This window comes from Stylophora pistillata, chromosome 14 (assembly GCF_964205215.1).
Source record: "Stylophora pistillata chromosome 14, jaStyPist1.2, whole genome shotgun sequence".
Taxonomy (NCBI): domain Eukaryota; kingdom Metazoa; phylum Cnidaria; class Anthozoa; order Scleractinia; family Pocilloporidae; genus Stylophora; species Stylophora pistillata.
In genome coordinates this window covers 10,730,707-10,750,059 of record NC_142532.1, presented here as the reverse complement: position 1 = coordinate 10,750,059, position 19,353 = coordinate 10,730,707, and the positions used below count along the sequence as shown (strand labels likewise).

At 40.4% G+C, this 19,353-nt stretch overlaps 1 protein-coding gene across 1 annotated transcript; it reads left to right on the top strand.

The window, feature by feature from the left end:
* The first annotated feature begins 3,365 nt into the window (after window positions 1-3,365).
* Window positions 3,366-6,730, top strand: LOC111332562 (frizzled-1). The gene has a single exon (XM_022937922.2). It carries the CDS (start codon window positions 3,923-3,925, stop codon window positions 5,561-5,563), a length of 1,641 nt encoding a protein of 546 aa, XP_022793657.2. The 5' UTR covers window positions 3,366-3,922; the 3' UTR covers window positions 5,564-6,730.
* The last annotated feature ends 12,623 nt before the right edge of the window (window positions 6,731-19,353 follow it).

The window sequence follows — 19,353 nt, the reverse complement described above, 5'->3', positions numbered from 1 at the left end:
TTTTTGGTTTTGCCGTGAACTTTTTGGTTTTGCCGTGGGCTTTTTGGTTTTGCCGTGAGCTTTTTGGTTTTGCCGTGAGCTTTTTGGTTTTGCCGTGGGCTTTTTGGTTTTGCCGTGACAGTTGTGGGCCACCGTACATTATAGAGAAAGACCTCCACTCATTAACAAATTCAACTGTCACGCAAGCTCGTTCGGCCTCTATGCAAATTTGTTTATAGATTCAAGCGAAAGAAATTTGCATACAGTCTGATGAACAGGATCGATGGCAGAAAACTCTGAACATAAGCTTTAAATAGTCGGTTCGATCAGTGTTTTAATGGGTGTTTATTTGTGAAGGCAATAACAAACAATGTGAGGGAAGAGTGATTTTGAGGATGTTACTAAGACGAGGAACGGGAAATGTGAACGGGAAATGTGAACGGAGAATGGGAACGGGGAAAGGGAACGGGGAATGGGAACGGGGAATGGGAACGGGAAATGAGAACGGGAAATGGGAATGGGGAATGGGAACGGGGAATGGGAACGGGAAATGGGAACGGGAAATGGGAACGGAGAATGGGAACGGAGAATGGAAACGGAGAACGGGGAACGGGGAACGGGGAACGGGGAATGGGAACGGGGAACGGGGAATAATTTTCATCAGAGACTTAAAACCCACTCTGAACGTGCAAAGCGATTCAATTCGCGCAAAAGTATTTGTTTGATTAGCTCGTAACATATTTATGCTAATTTAGTGTTACACCTTGCCACAAACTTCATTTTTTATTTCTCCTTGACAATGGCGTCATGATGACACCGAAACGTCGGTTTTTATCGTTAGTTTTTGCTAGTCTTTAAATTACATTTGATCGTAAACAACAGAACATTTGAAGGTGAATACCGCTGTGCAGTGCGGCGCATAGGGGAACTAAGTACTAATGGTTACTAGGGGTTCATTGTTCCTAGCTTGCGGACGATAAGTTCTAGTTGTTCGGGAAAGGTTTCATATTCTTTACACTATTTACAGGCGGGGGGGGGGGGAGCCTCTGCACAGTGCACCAATTAAGGAGACCCGACGCAGAGGCTTTTTTTGCGGGGAGGGGGGGTTTAAATCTTTATTATAAGTTGCTGATTCGCAAAGGAGCACAGGACATTCCGGTAAGTCCAGAATGTGGTTAAGATAGCACGAGGTGCAATGTGAAAGGCGGTTGTTATGCGTTGGCGAATGCGGGTCTTAATTTTAGAGATAATGGTTTGAGCGGATGGCCGTTTAGATTCGAAAGTGTCGAGGTTCCGGGCGGCCCACAGCTCATTTAGGGTGAGTTTTATTAGAAAAGAGGTCATGGCATTTGAATGCGCCCAAGAGGAACCTTGGGGCAGCCCTTGGCGTAATAAAATAATAGATTCGGAAAGTAAAAGGGGTTGATCATAAAACTGATTTATCAGATTTGACATCCAGCTCCACACAGGAGACACGAGGCGGCACGAGCAGAACGCATGAGAGATCGTTTCCCGCTCGCCACAGCCCGCGCATTGATCGATCACGGCGAACTGGCGTCATGACTTGAGATAGGCCCTTGTTTTGACCACACCGTGAGCGATCCGCCATGCTATTTCGCTTTCCCAATTGGTACTCAGACCAGCACCGAAGATGTCCTTCCGGATATTTTGCCAAACAGTACTTTTTTTTTTGTCAGATCAAATTTTATTCACAAATTTTTGTTATATACAGTGATTGTTAATTTGATTGAAGATGATTAAATGATTTAGCCACGGTGATTGGAATCACAAAAATTCAGGCGAAGTTATCAATAACGAAACTTGAAAAGCGAAAAACCGCTGTGCTGTAAGGCTAGCGGGAGTGATTACAAATCACAGTTTACACAAGATTTATCATAGTGTGCCAGGGGACTGGGGGCCTTGTGGAGTACCTCAATTAAGAAAACCCCATCAGGGCGAGGGGATCAAATTTTGAGTGTAAGGGTCTGGTATTCGTATGAACACAGAACGCTCCGGTGAGTCCACGGCGTTCTGGGCCTCATCAGTGCAGTACTAAAGGTGCAATGGGGGAGAACCGATATGCATCCCCAAACGATCCCACACTTGTGGCATCGTCTAAGCCATGCCAGAGTGCTCAAACTAGAAGAGCCTAGTGAGCGATGCACAATGCTCGCGGCGATGACTCATCCCACAGTACTCAATTTGGACATGAAAGCAGAGCTTTGTATACCAAAGAGCTATATTTTGCTCTTTCGTTTATGAATTTTAATATATATACGTATATAGTATTTTTAGCCTTTTTTTATTTAGTTTTCATTCTTGTTGTACAGTCCGTAATCCAGCCTTTTGACTGCAGTGGATTTTTTAATAAAGCTATCTATCTATCTATCTATCTATCTATTTATCTAAAACGTGATGTTTTTCATTTTTTCCAATTTAATCAATCGATGTACCTTTTAATCAATATTTGAATTCTCCACAATAATTTTGGTTCTACTGAAAATAAATTTACGGTCATGATAAAGCTGAAGTCTCGGGAGGCCTCCCGCCTGGTGAATAACATATATTTCTTGTGCATGTATTCAATCGATCAAACGCTGCGGTGTTTATTAAATATTATAACGCCACGGCATTTATCAAATATTACCAATTTGGCGTTTTCGACGCAGCATATCGAGCAGCGGCACATCGAGCCATCGAGCCCGTAAAGGATCTCGCGCTCGGTTACCTTGAGGAACATAAATCTATCCGGCATTAATAATGTAGCACAACATACTGTAAATCATTTGTAACTTTCTTTAACGATTCAACGTTTTGCTTGAATTGATATAAATTTCAAAGGAGGGTGTAGATTATCGAGTTGTCCTTTATTTTATGCCTTATTTGCTCCTTGAATAAAGGTCGCATTCCTTTAACTTAGTCTGGTGTTTATTGGAGGGCGGCGTTTTGTTTGTTACCCGTAGTTCTCGATGGGCTCATGATGACCATGCCGGAACACTCATGCCTTAAATCCTTGCCATACTTTGTTTATGCGACTGGAGTAAAACTTCATTTCTCTGCTATCAGTAAACCGGAGATAGATAAATATATTCTTCCATACTGAAAATACAGATTTAATAAAAATGACTGAAGAACAAAGAGCGTAAAGAGAAAGCGTCGAAAGTGCGGTACGGTAAAAAATGCGAAGAACGCCCCACCCTCAGGAAATGTACTCACAAAGCAACAAAACTTTCCTAAGGAAATGAATTGGTTATCTGATGAGAGGTTATCTTAGTATAAAGAATCTTGTATCGTGGTTAAAACGCCATAAGAACTTTGTTTACTCTAGACAAGGGTTTTGTCAAATGTAAACTGAAATACTCCGCTGAAAGCAATTTACTCCCCGTTGAGTTTCAAGTCGCCGGTTTCTAATTTCGTGACTGAAAGGCGCCACTAAGAAACGAATTCCAGATGCCCCATTATATGAGAAAACAGCAAGGGGCTTCTTGATAAACATTTGGTTCAAATATATCTGTTCAGATAACAAAAGAGACTTCGTTGTTTTTGTCGTATCGTTTGTTGCAAAGTACCTTTACTAAAATGTTTGATGATAACTGACAGAGAAATGCTTTCGCAAGTAAATTATACCAGTGAAAAGTACACCGTACAGCTTTTAAAGATATTCGGAGAGACTGATTGAACATCCGGTGGCCTTTACATGGAGACGTTTTGTTTGACTCGTAATTAGATAGATCATGTTATTTAAGCCAATCGGATCCTGTTTGGTATTTTGATTGTCTCCTTCTCGTTTACCGCCAGCCAATCACATTCTCAGCTGCCAAAGCATGCTAATTTCGTTGACAATTCGTTTCAGAAAACCGAATTTTGTCAATGACGAGGAACGTAGTCTTGTTCAGCATATAGGAGGGGATTGAACTGCTTTTGTGTAACTGTTGAGTTCAACATGGTGGGAGCCGCTTACAGTATGCGTTTCGAACGGTTGCTGCTCCCCGTCGTGATTTTTGGGGTTTGTTTATTACCTTGCTTGTGCCAGAAGAAGTGCGAGTCTGTGACGATACCTCTTTGCATCGGTTTACCGTACAACACTACAATATTTCCAAACATGTTAAAGCACAGAACGCAAGAGGAAGCAGCTCTTGAGGTTCATCAGTTTTTCCCGCTAGTAAAAGTCGGCTGTTCGGAGAATTTGGCCTTCTTCTTATGTTCGGTTTATGCCCCCATATGCACTCTTCTTGGCATTCCAGTTCCACCATGCCGTTCACTATGTGACAGTGCGCGAGATGGATGCGAAGATCTCATGAAGAAATTTGGTTTCACGTGGCCCGAGTCTTTACGTTGCGAGAAGTTTCCAATACTAGGCGATGAGCTCTGTGTTGGAAAGAATACAACTGGTAGAAATGGTCAAGTCGTGCCTTCCAAGGAACGACCACAAGGATCTAACTCAACTGAGGCTCCGATCGACATCAGTTTGGTGCCTTTCCGCTGTCCGGAGGAGCAAGAAATTGATAACGATCACTACATGTTCTTTGGCAAGAAGAACTGTGCATCAAAGTGCGAAAACATCTATTTTGACGAGAAGGAGCGAAAAATTGCCCGTCTCTGGACTGGGATTTGGGCCATTCTTTGTTGCATATCAACTCTCTTCACAATTTTAACGTTTATTATTGACATGAGGAGATTTCGATACCCTGAAAGACCCATTATTTTTCTATCAGGTTGTTACTTCATGATTTCGGTTGCCTATATCATTGGATTCTCTGCTGGTGACTCTTTAACTTGCACAGAATCTAAATATGGTCATTCAATCCTTGTGCAAGGAACTAAACACGAAGGATGCACGGTAATTTTTATGCTGTTATATTTCTTCAGTATGGCATCTTCAATCTGGTGGGTTATACTAACACTCACTTGGTTTCTTGCGGCTGGACTAAAATGGGGTCAAGAAGCTATCGAAGCAAACGCACAATTTTTCCACCTTGCGGCCTGGGCGATTCCTGCGGTTAAAACAATTGCGATTTTATTGATGACCAAAGTCGATGGCGACGAGTTGAGCGGAGTTTGCTTTGTTGGACTTTCAGATTTAAATGCTCTGAGGGGATATGTGTTGGCTCCCCTGTTCGTTTACTTTGTTGCTGGAGCTACGTTCCTACTAGCCGGATTTGTGTCGCTGTTTCGAGTGAGATCAGTGTTAAAAGACGATTATAGCAAGAGGGAGAAAATTGAAAAATTAATGATTCGAATCGGAGTATTTTCCATTCTGTACACTTTGCCTGCGATTTCAGTAATTGGTTGTTTGTTCTATGAGCAAGCAAACCGTGAAAAGTGGGAGCAATCATGGCTTGAAGGCTGGAAGCATCAACAGGCCTGCATTGATGATATGGAAGACACGGATTGCCCCAAATACCCGATTGTTAATGACAAGCCGGATTTCACCGTATTTATGGTCAAGTACTTGATGTTCTTGATCGTTGGAATTACATCAGGATTTTGGATATGGTCGAATAAGACCATAAATGCTTGGAGAAAGTTTTATCGTTCCGTAGCGCACAAACTGTTCGGGCGTGGAGCGAATACGCCTGTGTGATTATAATTTGTAACCCTTTTAGCGGAGAACGTTTTATATACATGAAAAACGTATGACATAAATGTACAGTACTTGCTCGCCAGCTCAATTTACGCCATCGTGAGAAAGAAATCCCCTACGGAACTTGCCGAAAGCGCGTGGTTATATTTCATTTCAAATCGCGTGATCGCAAAATAATCTTGCCAGTGTTTACAACATATTTGGAGCACAACACCGGTTGTTGTCGAGCAACACCAATTGGCTTATGGAAACGGTCAACTTATCGCTGCGTCTTGCTCTGCTTGGTTGGAGCAAACGGGCATGGTTTGCGTTCTGTTGACTTATGTCATTAACAATTTCCAATTTTACAAGTCGTAACACACTTACCCCCTTACATTGGAATTACTTTTTGAGAAAGGCAAATTATACCTCCTTTCTTTTAAATTCGCATTATAGATTAGAATTGTCACCCTAACTGTTATGTTTTTCTATGAACATGCCTCCAGACATTTGTTTAATTTATTTTCAAATAGAAAGACAGAAAGGAAATTGAAAGCGATCGCACATTCTTGAAGCTCACATTTCATGGGCTTATCCTCTACAGATAACAACTAACTGTCTTTGAGAAGTAAAGTTGTTACAACCAGGACGAAGTTTCTCGAAAAGGAGACAAACAGGTTTTTGCCATTCCAGATAACACCAAAGTAATTTATTATGTTTTTTTCACCTTTTTTGATGCATTAGTTTGATTGATTTGAATAAGAATATGTTGGTTTTGTTTTATGTCAGCTGGGAACTGCTGGACACTGTCAACACAATTATTGCATTATTAGGTAAAGCTGCATTTTAGAGTGTGCCTGATGTGTTTCCATCAAGGCCACTTACTCAACTCTGCGAATCCTGGGAATTTGTTAGTATGATTGATTTTGAAGGTTCAAGTTTAGTTTTGTTTTTTTTTTTTTAAGACAATGGGATAGAGGACAAAGTATACTCTATTGTATTTTGCAAGAAATATGCCATCAAAGTTTGTATTGTCAAACATTTATTGAGTAGCTTTTAAATGACAAGTAGTTAACCAGAAATATGTGGACAGACTACTATCAGCCCTTAAAGTTGTTTTAGTTCTTGTACAAACATTTCTGTAGATAACCAATTTTTATGTGTTAAGTATAAATTTTGAAAAGTTTGTATTTGAATTACATTTACTGAGTTTCCCATGGGTTGTCTGGTTTTGTAATCCCTTAACTGTCCATGAAGGAAATTTTATGTTAAATTATGTAGGGCCTGTTATTTACATGAGGTTTTACTCAAGCAGAGGGGCTTGGGTATTCTCTACAAGAGGGATGATTTAAGAAAATAAACGTCCTTCCACTATTAGCTTCTGGCCCTCTTGACGGTGCCTGTTCACAAACATGAATGTTCAGATAGAAGGTTAGGCTGAATTGAAGATGACTTTGGACCTTGGCTTTGTTAACTGACAGCTAAACTTTGTTTAAAAAACCAGCCCTGAATATTTTTTCCCAAAACTTTTGAAAAATTGTCTCCAATTTTGAAGGCAATAAATGAAAGGTTAAAGGATCAGAACATTAAAGATCTTTCTCTAAAATCTGTGGTGGGCACTTTGAATAAGGTTCCCTCTTATATGCAGGGTGGTGGTAAACATGATTTATAAAGAAAATTGTGAATTATCAGAAATATAGACAAGTTAGTCTGTCCTAGGTTTTGGAAGTCGTGTGTGAGCATTCTTACTGTGAGATCTGTGTTTCTGAGATCTTCATATGAACGTGTTCTTTCTTTTTGTGAGTTTGTGCTGAAGTTTATTTTTGGTGTTCCATGGGTCGTGTTTGTTCTCTTTATTTTTTTATTTTTTTTCTTAAATAATACTGCTTGGGTTAGATTTTGAGCCTTTCACTCCCAAGATCTTGATAGTCATACTTCTTTTGTTTGTTTCTTACAATTAGTTGTCCAGTCAAATAGTATACCCTAGTTGACATTTTTATTTATTAATTGTCACCACCTTTATGCCTGATATTGTGTTGACTTTGTCAAGAGGAGCAAAGTTAGATACTGTAGAGGACTTGATCAAAATGTGTGGGGATCCTAATCAACAAAATTAGATGGCACAAAGCATGACTCATTGATAAAAAAACTGATATCTGAAAATTCTGTCAACAGGCTACATCAGAAATCTATAGGGATATGTTCCTTCAAAATCATAATAAGAAACTTGAATATTATCTTGATCTTTTTTTGATGTTGACATTCCATGTTTTGATTGTGAACAAAGATTGCAATGAAATCCTAGTTCTGAACTGAGATACTGCAAACCAACAATGTTTCACTGCAGATGAAATTCAATCAAAAAATGAAGAAATCGTAAAGAAATGTATAACAAAACAGAATTCCATAATTTTATTGGTTCTGGGTGGCCCACTATGAGCTTTAATCAATAGGACAGTATAAAGCCAAGTTTGTCATTGAACAGAGTAACTGGACAATTTAGGAGCAAGACAATTTTCTCGAGGTTATTTAAGAAGGTTGAGCAGTGGTATGTGACTTTGCGCCACAGCTTCGATGCCATAGTCTGGTTTTTTTCTTAGTCCATAAAAATGCAAAGAAAAAACTGGGCCACTCTCCAGCCATCTTAACCTCACACTTGGTCAATATCGCGTATGTCATGGTATTCCTTCTGTTAAACAATTGAGTTTTCATGTACTTAATAATCTTGAGGTTGAATTGATTTGAAATGTGGACGTTTTCCCAGAACGCATCAAGTTGAGCTCTGTTAGATTGGTATTTGTTTGATGGAAATTAATGTTATTTCTTGTGTAATTAACATATTTGGTCTAATTTTTTGCTTTGTTGACTTTGTTGAGTACTGGGAAGACCTGATCAGTTATGTTTTGGGAACATTTGAAAGGTAAGAGGCTGATACATTCAGGGGAAATACCTAATTGATTCCATTGGGAAAATTTGAGCCTTGAAAAAGATAATTCAGTTATGTTTTAAATGGAAGTTCCAACAATTTGTCATTGTCTTGGAGCTACAAACTTTAAGAATCTAATTTTGAGTAAATTCTAAATAAGCTTATATGGTCCTGGCAGTTTCTACATTTTATCCCAAAAGAATGTTCAAGAGAGGCACCATGATTCAATTATGCACGTTAAATAGAAGACTAGTTTTAACATAAGATTAATTTGACATGCTGCTTCATTTTGTTTTTAAAAAGAGTTCCATTTGGCCCTGATACATGTAAGTTTGGTCTAAGTGAGCAGTTGAAGAGTTGATTAATATTTCAAATTACTTTTTACAGTAACATAGATCAAAGAGATTTTTGTAACTATCAGTGAAAACTTCTTAAAGGAAGCACTGTCAGTCCTGCTTGTCATTGTTCAAATAATAGGGAGCTCAAGCAAGGATGATGGCAATGAGGATAGGATAAGGATAGGATAATGTATTTCATGTCAGGTACACAGGGAGTGGTCGCCCAGATCTCCCAAGCCAGGGGCAGGCTCATGACAAAAGTGTGATAAAAGTCACTGACCCATTTACAAATATATATAAGACTACCTAACAAATCTAAAGTCTAAAAGGGGCTAATCTACAAGTTGATCGAAGTACACTATTTATATGTATATGTATAATTAAAAAAAGAAATGCTACCGAGCAAATCTAAAACTAAAAAATTTATGAATAGTCATGGTGAGTTGATGTTATAGGCAGTTCTTGCATTGGCAGCCGGTGAATGTAAGGTTCTGTAAGTGCCATTGAAAACAAGCTAAGTTTGGAGCATCTTTAACAGTTGGTGGCAGTTGATTCCAGATCCAAGAAATGATAAGTGAATATGAACTATGAAGAAATCTGCTGTTGTATGAATTTTGGACAACGATAAGTCCCCTACTTCCAAGATTGTAAGAGGTGATTCGTGGTTTAAATAGCATGGCTAGATAACTTGGGCTGTTCTCCTTGTAGCATTTATAAAAATCTATTAGTGACTGTTTTATGCATCTTCGTTCCAGAGAGTTCAAATGTGCTGTTCTGAGGACTGACTCATAGTATCCCAAGTTCATTAATGTTCAAAGACCGTAGTACTTTGCATCTGCTCATTTCTTATTTAGAGTTTTACCAATGCCGATAAGTAGGGGATTACAATACTCAAAGTGTGATAAAACAAAACTCTTGTAGAGAACTGGCAGGGTACTGGGAGGCACTAGATGCTTAAGGCAATGGAGTGCAGCTATCTTAGTAAATGCTTTCTTTAGTATCTCATTAACATGTTCTTTACTATTGATCTGTACATGTAAATAGGGCTATACAACTAATTAAAATCCAGATGTCCTCCAAGGATTGTTAGGTGCTCTTTGATGTAGATAGAAGAGCCGTTAAGTTTAAATTCATAATGTGGGTACATTGGGTTTTTATCTGCCACATACTGGGTAGTATCATCTGCATAGAGACGAAGAGAAGAGGCATTGACAGCTTTGTTTGTATCATTCATAAAATGTCAAACAGTTGGGGGCTAAGAAGACTTCCCTGGGGGGGACACCACAATGTATAGGTGCCTAGTCAGAGTAGCTATTGTTGCACGTTACCCTTTGTTTCTGTAGTTTGAGAGCTATGTCTTGTAGACCATATGCCTTTAATTTTGCAACCAGTAGATTGTGGTAGATACAGTCAAATGCCTTAGCCAAGTCAACAAGTCAAGTCCCCTACACAGTGTTGTAAAGCGCATTAGAACATTGCATGGAAATGCACTATAGAAATTGATATTATTATTATTATTATTAATAGTGACCATGCCCACTTCTTTTTTTCATTGAGGGCTTTTCTCCAATCGTCTGTTAGTTTTATCAGTGCAGTAGCGGTGGAGTGTCCCGTAAGGAAACCAGATGTGTTAGGGGAGAAGGTAGGTAAAAATGAGGAGTACAATTGATCAAATAACACTTTCTCAAATAGTTTGGAGATTGAGGGTAGAATGCTGACTGGTCGGTGATTATTCTTGTCTGAAGTGTCACATGTCTTGTCTGAGAATGCCACAAAAGAACACTGGTTCAATGAGAAAAAAAGTCACTCTGCCAAGGTATTTCCAAATTGGTACATTCCCATTTCTTTGCCACGACAGACCTCTGCAAAAGAAAAAGCAACAATGTAAAATGACCAAATTAAACTGAGATTTTTTCACAAGCTAAATTTTTTTTTCATGTATACATTGATTACTGTTTGCTGTTTTTCACTTCTGCTTTAATTTTTCTTTTTCAAATGACCCCACAACATGTAGAACCTTAACTAGGTCATTATATCTATCTAGTCTGCATTAACTAATTAAAGGGTTCTCTTTGTCATTTCCTTCTTGCCAGCAAGTGTTTAACTTACTACCCTGCAGACTTAAACAATTCCTAGAATCAACATACAATGTGCTATATGTTTTTTCTAGAGAATTTTCATGCAGGTGCATATTTAAGAAAAGCAAGCATTCTGTGAAATAAATAACTCACTTCAACTTTAGCTGGACACTATATTTTCCTGTTTCTCAAAAAATTAAAATAACAGTCACACAAACTGGAAATGTTAACTAACAGCATGAGACCACAATTTTGCATTGCATAAACCCACATACTCTTACTGGTCATGGAAATACCTATTATAATGGAATCATACTTTCGAATTTAATAATAGACTCCAACAGGTCTGTCAAGTAGAAACAATTATATCTAAGTCCTATTTTTATGAGTGTTCTGCCACTGAAAGGGAGGTTGGCTTAATTTGATTGATTGATTATTTATTTAACAAGAGTGAGAGTTTTAGTGCATTTTGCATGATTCTTTTGTCAGGGTGAGCGCAGAAGAGTGGTTACACTCGTGAGGCTATGACTCAGTAAAATTATTATGTTTCTTCCTTAATTTGTTATGTTTTTTATCCTGAGTGAATTTTCCCACACCAAAGTCAGGTTAATATGCAGAGGATCTACAAAGTGAAACTGAAAGATTGGCACAGTTGAGTCTTTCTGAGTTGCACCCTTATGACTTGCACCATTAGCTACTTTTTGTATCTTCCCGTGTATGCAATTGCAATGTCGTAAGGAAAACGGAACAAACTTATTTAGTAATGGTAAAATGTAAATTTTTTGTTTGTTTTGAAATTAGCAAAAATAAAAGGGAGTTGAGAAACACTCCACTTTTAACCAAAAGTACATTCCAGATTCAGTACAGGAAAAGGGACTGGCTTTTCCCTAGCATGGCTCACAGAAGAGTTGAAGTTTAGGCTTCTACCAGGTAGTGGTAGAAGAGGTCAGTGTGGAAACCATTATCTTAGATCTGAAGTCTGGAATCCATCACCCTAGTAAGCCCTTCTCTCTTAAAAACCCTACTCTCCTTTCCTGCCCTTACTCCACAGTCAAACTACAATAAAAATTAGGCACTATTAAATATTCACAAATGTAACATTTCATGTGCACATGACTTAGACTAGGCATTGGTTAAAAGGAATTGACTTGATTATTGTGTTGACAGTTCAAAAAGCTATTAAAAGGTTTCTCATTTCTTTTTATATGTGAATCTGATTTCTTTGTAATTAAGGATGGCAAACAATAATGTCTCACTGAACTTTGTCAGTGAAGGCTTATCTCAAAACTTGCTGATTTCTTTCGGCACAGGTCGATAGGGAATGGTATCCAGGCTCTGATGGCAAATAAGTTTAGGTGTCAGTAGTATTGTTGTGTCGTGTTTGGGGGTCCAAAGAACAGAGAAAATCAGGCTTTTTTGGGGGGAGAAAAAAAGGTCACAACAAGTGGTGCCAGCATACATGTTGCACCACAATAGTCCATTTTACAGTTGCATGCTTGGTTTCCAAGACTTTGAATGGGAGTGAGGCTAAGGGTGACCTTGTTATGATACAGACGTTGCTGCTTTTCAAATGTAAATTACTTTGTTATCATGCTAAATAGCTGCTGGTCTCTATCACAACAAGGTCACCTTCAGCCTCACTTCAAATCAAAGGCTTGGCAACCAAGCGCAGAACTGTAAAATGGCCTATTCTCAAAATTTACATTGCTATGGATTTCAGACTGATTAGTTTGCCAGATTTATCTTGAGAACTAGATGGTTGAATTTAAAGAATTAACTTATGGCCCAAAGGTCTGGATAGTAGCAGGGGTGTTGAGATCTAAGGAAAATACACGACATTCTTGATTTTAAAAAACATGTTTAATGGTTCTTCTGTCGTCTTCACTAAGTATAAAGTTGAATTTAGAGTGTACACAGAGTACTTCTTGGACATAACAGCAAAGGAAACACAACAATGTATATAATTATAAAGAAAGCACAGAGCCTATGAGCGATAGGCATGAAAGAAAAAATAAACCAATGTATTTTTTGTTCCTTTATTCAATCTAAAACAGGAAAGAACAGACTACTTGGAATGCCAAGTTAGGGTTTACTTAGAGAAATTTCCATTTACAGACTTAATTGTTGGTTGATTTTATTCTCCAGTGATCGAGCCCCAAAGTTGATTTTTAGTTTAAATCTCCCATACATCAAGTGCGACGCATGTGTTGGAGGCTAGACTTGCCATGTCAGCCCATCTTAACAGTACATTAGATTCCTTCTACTAATTGACTGAATCAATTAATGAGGGTGGATACCTATCTTATTCTTTAAGTGGAGATGGTTAAGGCTGTAACTACTTGCAAATACTGTGATATTCGGATATACAGCGATAAAAACCCTCGATGTCCTTTGATTTGAATATTTTAATCAACACACTACTCACATGGCAGCCAACGAGTATCACAACAACAACTTTCCCTAGGCATCACGGGATGCCTACAAACACAACCTTTTCGCACTTCCGGTACAATACACTACATCCCTCCCTGTTTTTCCTTAATTTAGAGCGAAAACCCAAACATAAATAACACAACTCTTACAATGTCTTGCATATAAATGCAGGCCCGGGCCTACTGTTCATAAACAAAGTCCAGTCGGATTCCTAACATAATATCAATGAGCCTACAACAAATAACATTCAATTATCCCTTAGAAAGTTCGTAGTCGTCAAATCGTTTAGGCGGTCTGACATTCCGAGCTGGCCTAGGACAAACTATCTGGTTAAGTGGACTTCGGATAGTGGCAGTGGCCTGCTGAACAGACATCGATGATCCAGTTGGCCCTGGCCTTGGGAGTTCATCCTCCCCTTTTGCTACCTCTGTTTGGTTTGTTCCTTCTTGCTCTCGATGGACGGGAGTAATATCGACTTTCGCCTCCAAGGGTTTCTCTTGATACTTTTTCGCAAATGAGACATTTCTTTTAAATTCGGCACCGGCTGTACTTCTAATTGTTACCTCTCCTCCTTTCCTGTCTATTACTTCGCAAGGATTTGGGTCATAGTTTGGAGACAATTTGTTAGTCTTCGAGTTCTTCAGGAGTACTTTATCTCCAACCTCCACTTCACTTGCAACAGCAATTCTCTTTGCATCAACATACTCTTTCTGTGATAACTTCCTTGACCAGTCTCGATCGCGGACTTCCTCATTAGTGATAGGTGCCTCCCTTCGCAAGTCTGGCAACTTTGACCGCATTTCCCTTCCAAACATCAGGTAGAATGGTGTTGCCCCAGTTGTCATCTGAGGAGTTGACCTATATGCGGTTAGGAACGTCTGTAACTCTTGACGCCAATCTTTCCCCTCAATGTGAGCTATCTGGACTGACTTCATCAATGTGCGATTCTGACGCTCTACTTCCCCATTGGCCTGCGGCCACAGGGGAGTTGTTGTGCGGTGTTCTATCCCATTTTCTGCAAGGAAGGCTTCGAATTCTTCAGATACCAGTTGAGGCCCATTGTCAGTCTTGAGTGTATGCGGCACTCCAAACCGGGCAAATATTGGTTTTAGAGCTTCAATGAGTCTTGTGCTAGAAGTTGACCTCAAAATAACCACTTCAAAATATCTACTAAAATAGTCTACCACCACCAGTAAACTTTCCCCTGAAGGTAAGGGACCAAGAATGTCAGCTGCACAATCTTCCCAAGGGCCACTGGGAGGAAGAGCTCGTGCCATAGGTTCTGGGGGAGCATATTCACTGACCACTTGACAACCATGGCAACTCCTGCACAGCTTCTCTGCATCAGCATCCATCTTGGGCCACCATACTTTACTGCGCAGTCTACATTTTGTTTTAACAATACCCTGATGTCCCTCGTGGGCCAACTCCAAAACACGCGGTCGCAATTCTCGGGGAATCACTAGCCTGGAACCCCGTAAAAGCAGCCCACCATATGTACACAATTCATTCTTCACATGCAGGTATGCAGGTACATTGCACTGACTTCAATCTCCTGTTTGGACACATTCTTTGATGAGGTTCAGCTCCATATCCTCAGCTGAGGCTTTTTCTAGTTCAGCAGGTGTCAAAGCACAAGGAACACTATTCTCAACCACAGCATGCACAAAGTCATAATCTTCTCCGTCGTTACCTTGGAACCCACAATTTAGCCTAGACAAGGCATCTGCGATATTGGTCTTGCCTGGTCTGTAAACAACCTTAAAGTGATAGGCCTGTAGGCGAAGGACCCACCTTTCCACACGGGCAGAAGTCTTCGATTTCTGAGAATAGATGTACTCCAGCGGCTTATGATCCGTCTCAAGCTCAAACTCCCTGCCGAAAACATACATATTAAAGCGTTCGCAAGCCCATACCAGGGCTAAGGCCTCTTTCTCTGTTTGGCTGTATCGCCGCTCCACATCAGACAGGCGTCGCGAAGCATACCCAATCACACGCCACTCACTTCCATGTAGCTGGGTTAAAACCGCTCCAAGCCCCACCGGTGACGCATCTGCCACAATTCTTGTTCTGCTGTTTACATCGAAGTAAGCTAGGACATCCGCGTGCGTGATCAGCTCTTTTAACTTCTCGAATGCCAACTGTTGTTCTTTGCCCCATTTGAACTCAGTATTCTTGTGGGTTAACCTCTGAATGGGTTCTGCAATGGATGACAGATCTGGGACAAACTTAGACACAAACTGGGCAAGACCGAGGAAAGATCTGGCTTCACTAACATTCTGTGGAGGACCTGCCTGTCTGATTGCTGCGACTTTCTCTTCACTGGGTTCTATACCGGTCTGTGTTACTTCGTGACCAAAAAATGTCAATCTGGGTAATCTGAATTCACATTTGTCTTTGTTCAGTGTCAGACCTGCTTCCCTCAATCGATCGAGCACAGCCAAGAGCCTCCTATCATGCTGCTCCTCCCCTTGTCCGTGAATTATTAGGTCATCTGCTATATTAGCCACGCCCTCACAGCCTCGCAATACGTCCCGGATGATTTGTTGGTACTTTTCAGGTGCTGAGGTGACACCAAACATGAGTCGGGTATATCTATAGAGACCACGGTGAGTCACGAACGTTGTCACATGTCTACTCTCCTCAGCAAGAAGTATCTGATGAAATCCCCACTTCAGATCTACACGACTGAATACTGTGCTACCATTAAGATCTAGAAGCACCTCCTCTATTGTAGGGATAGGCTGACGTTCCCTCACTATTGCCTGATTGGCACACCTCATGTCTACACAAATCCTGATATCTCCATCTGCCTTGGGTATAACCACAAGTGGTGAGACCCACCCTGTTGGTCCATCAGGAACCTCCTCTATAATTCCACTCTCCAACAATTCATCTAGCTTTCTCTCGACTTTCTTTCGTACACCGAATGGAATCCTGCGGACTGGCTGCGCCACCGGCTTCACCGAATCATCGATATTTAACTTCAACTCGTAATCCCTAAGAAGCCCAACACCGCTGAAAAGTTCTTTGTACTTTTCTTTGATATCAGCTTCTGTATTGACGGCATTAACGGCATGGCTAGGCCCAAGTCGTAGCAAACCAAGTTTCACTGCTGTTTCTCTGCAGAGGAGACTTCTGCCATCTCCATTTATAACTACAAAATCAGCTTTGCAGGTCACACCAGTGTCAATGGACATTATATCTGCTGTAAGTGTTCCAAGTGTTGGCAATGGCTTTGTACTTCCATAAGGAAATAAGGCTTTGGCCTCCTTTCGGGTCTGACACTGGATTTTCTGTGACTTAAGCCACTCCCAAGTTCCTTGGCCTAAAAGGTTGCATGTTGCTCCTGAGTCAACAAGGACATTTGGCAAATGAGTACCTCCAACTACAACAGTTACTATTCCACTCTTTTGGTCAGGCTTATCCTCCACTGAAAACACATAGTTAGGTGTTGAGTCTTGTCCTGATTTAGTGCTACTATCAACATAATTTGTGTTTGTCTTTCTGCCTCTTTCATTCATACTAGATGTATTTCTCCAATCACGCCGACCGTCACCTTGTCTTTGCCCCATATGGGAATCCTTAGCGAGCTTCTTACAACACTTGACCTTGAAATGTCCAATTTCTCCACACTGAAGACACTTTCTACCTCGAGCAGGACATCTCCAATCTCTGGCTAAGTGATCCTCTCGACCACAATTGAAACAGCCCCTCTTCTCGCTACTAGTGCTCCCTTTTAAATTTACCACACTGTTAACCTGCTCTGAACTTATGTCGCCTCCCCTTGCCCCATCGTCAACAACAGTGTTCACTTGTCCTGAACCACTGTTAACCCCCATTGCTTCCATCTGCAAATTAACTGCTTCCTGTGCCCGAGCTGTAACTAGTAGATCATTCAAAGTAACACTGCCTTCCTTTTCTAAAAATTTCCGACGCAATTTTGCCGAGTAACATTTGTCAATCAATTGATCCCTGATGTACTCATCTTCCCGCTCTCCAAACTCACACGAAGCGGCTCGTAGTCTGAGCCGACAAACAAATTGATCGACGGTTTCTTCATTACTCTGACTAATTTGCCGAAACAAATGTCTCTCAAACGGTACGTTAGCTTTAGGAATAAAATAGTCATCCAGTACCTTGAAAGTTTCGGCGTAGTTCTTCTCTGCACCATCAGGCACCAGTGTGAAATAAACTTCCTGTACATCGAGTCCAGCTGTGTGAAGTAACAGGCCACATTTCTGCGAGTCATTCGTGATCCCTTTACCAAGCGCGTATAACTGAAACGCTCTTTTCCATTTTCTCCATCGCTGCGAAACCGAATGCGGATCTCCTTTAACTTGAAAAGGCTGCAAACTGCCTACTTCCACAGCCACTGGGGTCGACACCCCACTACTTGTGCTCGCCGAACCGCCATCTCCCTCACTCGATTCTCCGCCAGGCATTGCAAAGAAGTATGTCCCCTCCAAACACAAAATGGTAAAAAGAAACTAGCACAAGGACATTCCTCTCCATCCCATCCTCGTCGCCAGATGTGATATTCGGATATACAGCGATAAAAACCCTCGATGTCCTTTGATTTGAATATTTTAATCAACACACTACTCACATGGCAGCCAACGAGTATCACAACAACAACTTTCCGTAGGCATCACGGGATGCCTACAAACACAACCTTTTCGCACTTCCGGTACAATACACTACAAATACTGTCATTTCAGTGTTATGTGAATGGACACACTTCTTAATTGGTGACTTGAATTTGGTACTAAGGGCTTCTTATTATGGCATGTCCATCCATATTCCTCCTCCACAGAAAGTTTGTGGAAAATCGGAGATAAGGAGCACAGATATCTCTGCAACAATAGATTTTGTTCAGAGGTTTCATGGGTGAGCTAGAGGAAACCAGTTAAGACTGCAAAACAGGCTTTAGTAAGACAGATTGAACTAAGTTGAATTTCATGCAGCATTTTCATACTTCATGACGCTGACTGACCATTTGTTGATGAACATACCTTACAGAGTGTGACACTAGCAGCTAAACAGCATGGGGTAAGCAGTATTTACATGAGAAATTATTAGCTGAAAGTCTAATCAACTTTGGAGGATTAAGTGAGCTGGTTGGGAGCCTGTTTAGAGAACAAGATGGAGATTTATTACCGCAATACAGTCAAGTCCCCTGTAAACCAGTTGACACCCTTGGGACCGAGCAAAGCTTACAGAGAGTTGTAACTGTAGATTTTCAATGGAGAAACTACTGGGACAGAGAGCAGGGGTTGGACTGGAGGATCCAAAAGAAGACTAAGTTCACAGCTACTTTTCTAATGGGCCATGTGGAGAAACTGCAGTCAGAACACAAATGGCTACTGCTCACTATGTTCGTCACCTTTGTCCAGGCCCTATTCACGGTACATACAATGTAAGGCTGAGATGTCCTGTTGTTCGTCATCATCAGTATGCAATGTTTCGACCAATACTTACCGATGGTTCCAATTAGATTCTTTCAAATAAATTCTCTTTATTTCCTGTTAAATTTTCCTCTTCAGGTGAAGAAAGTGGAGAGTGACGCGAACATTCAATCCATCTGTGACGGCGGGACAGATTCTTTAAAAAAAATTAATGAAATAAAAGACTGGGTTTGCTTATTCCCGTAAACATCGACTTTGAGGCCTTTAGCTAATGTGCCAACGAACTAAGGAGCAGTGTTCGCGTGATAGGAGAAAAAAAAGTTCAACTTGATTGATCAGTCTGTCAGGGTGTTTCAGGCTCTAGAGCTTCTCGTCGGGAAGTACACTGCTTTCTTTAGTGTGACAAAATTAAATGGAAAGGAGAAAATATGTACCACTGAGCGCATCATAGTATGATGTACAGCTTAATATATGCCACCCCGCTAAATGTAGGTGTAGCATAACCCTAGAAGTAGTTTTACTGCTTGAAATTATTGAAGGGAGTGAGTGGGCTGCTATACTTTTGAAAACATGATAGTAGGCAAGATCAACGTACAACTGTATTTCATTTTGTATAGCCATTTTCAGA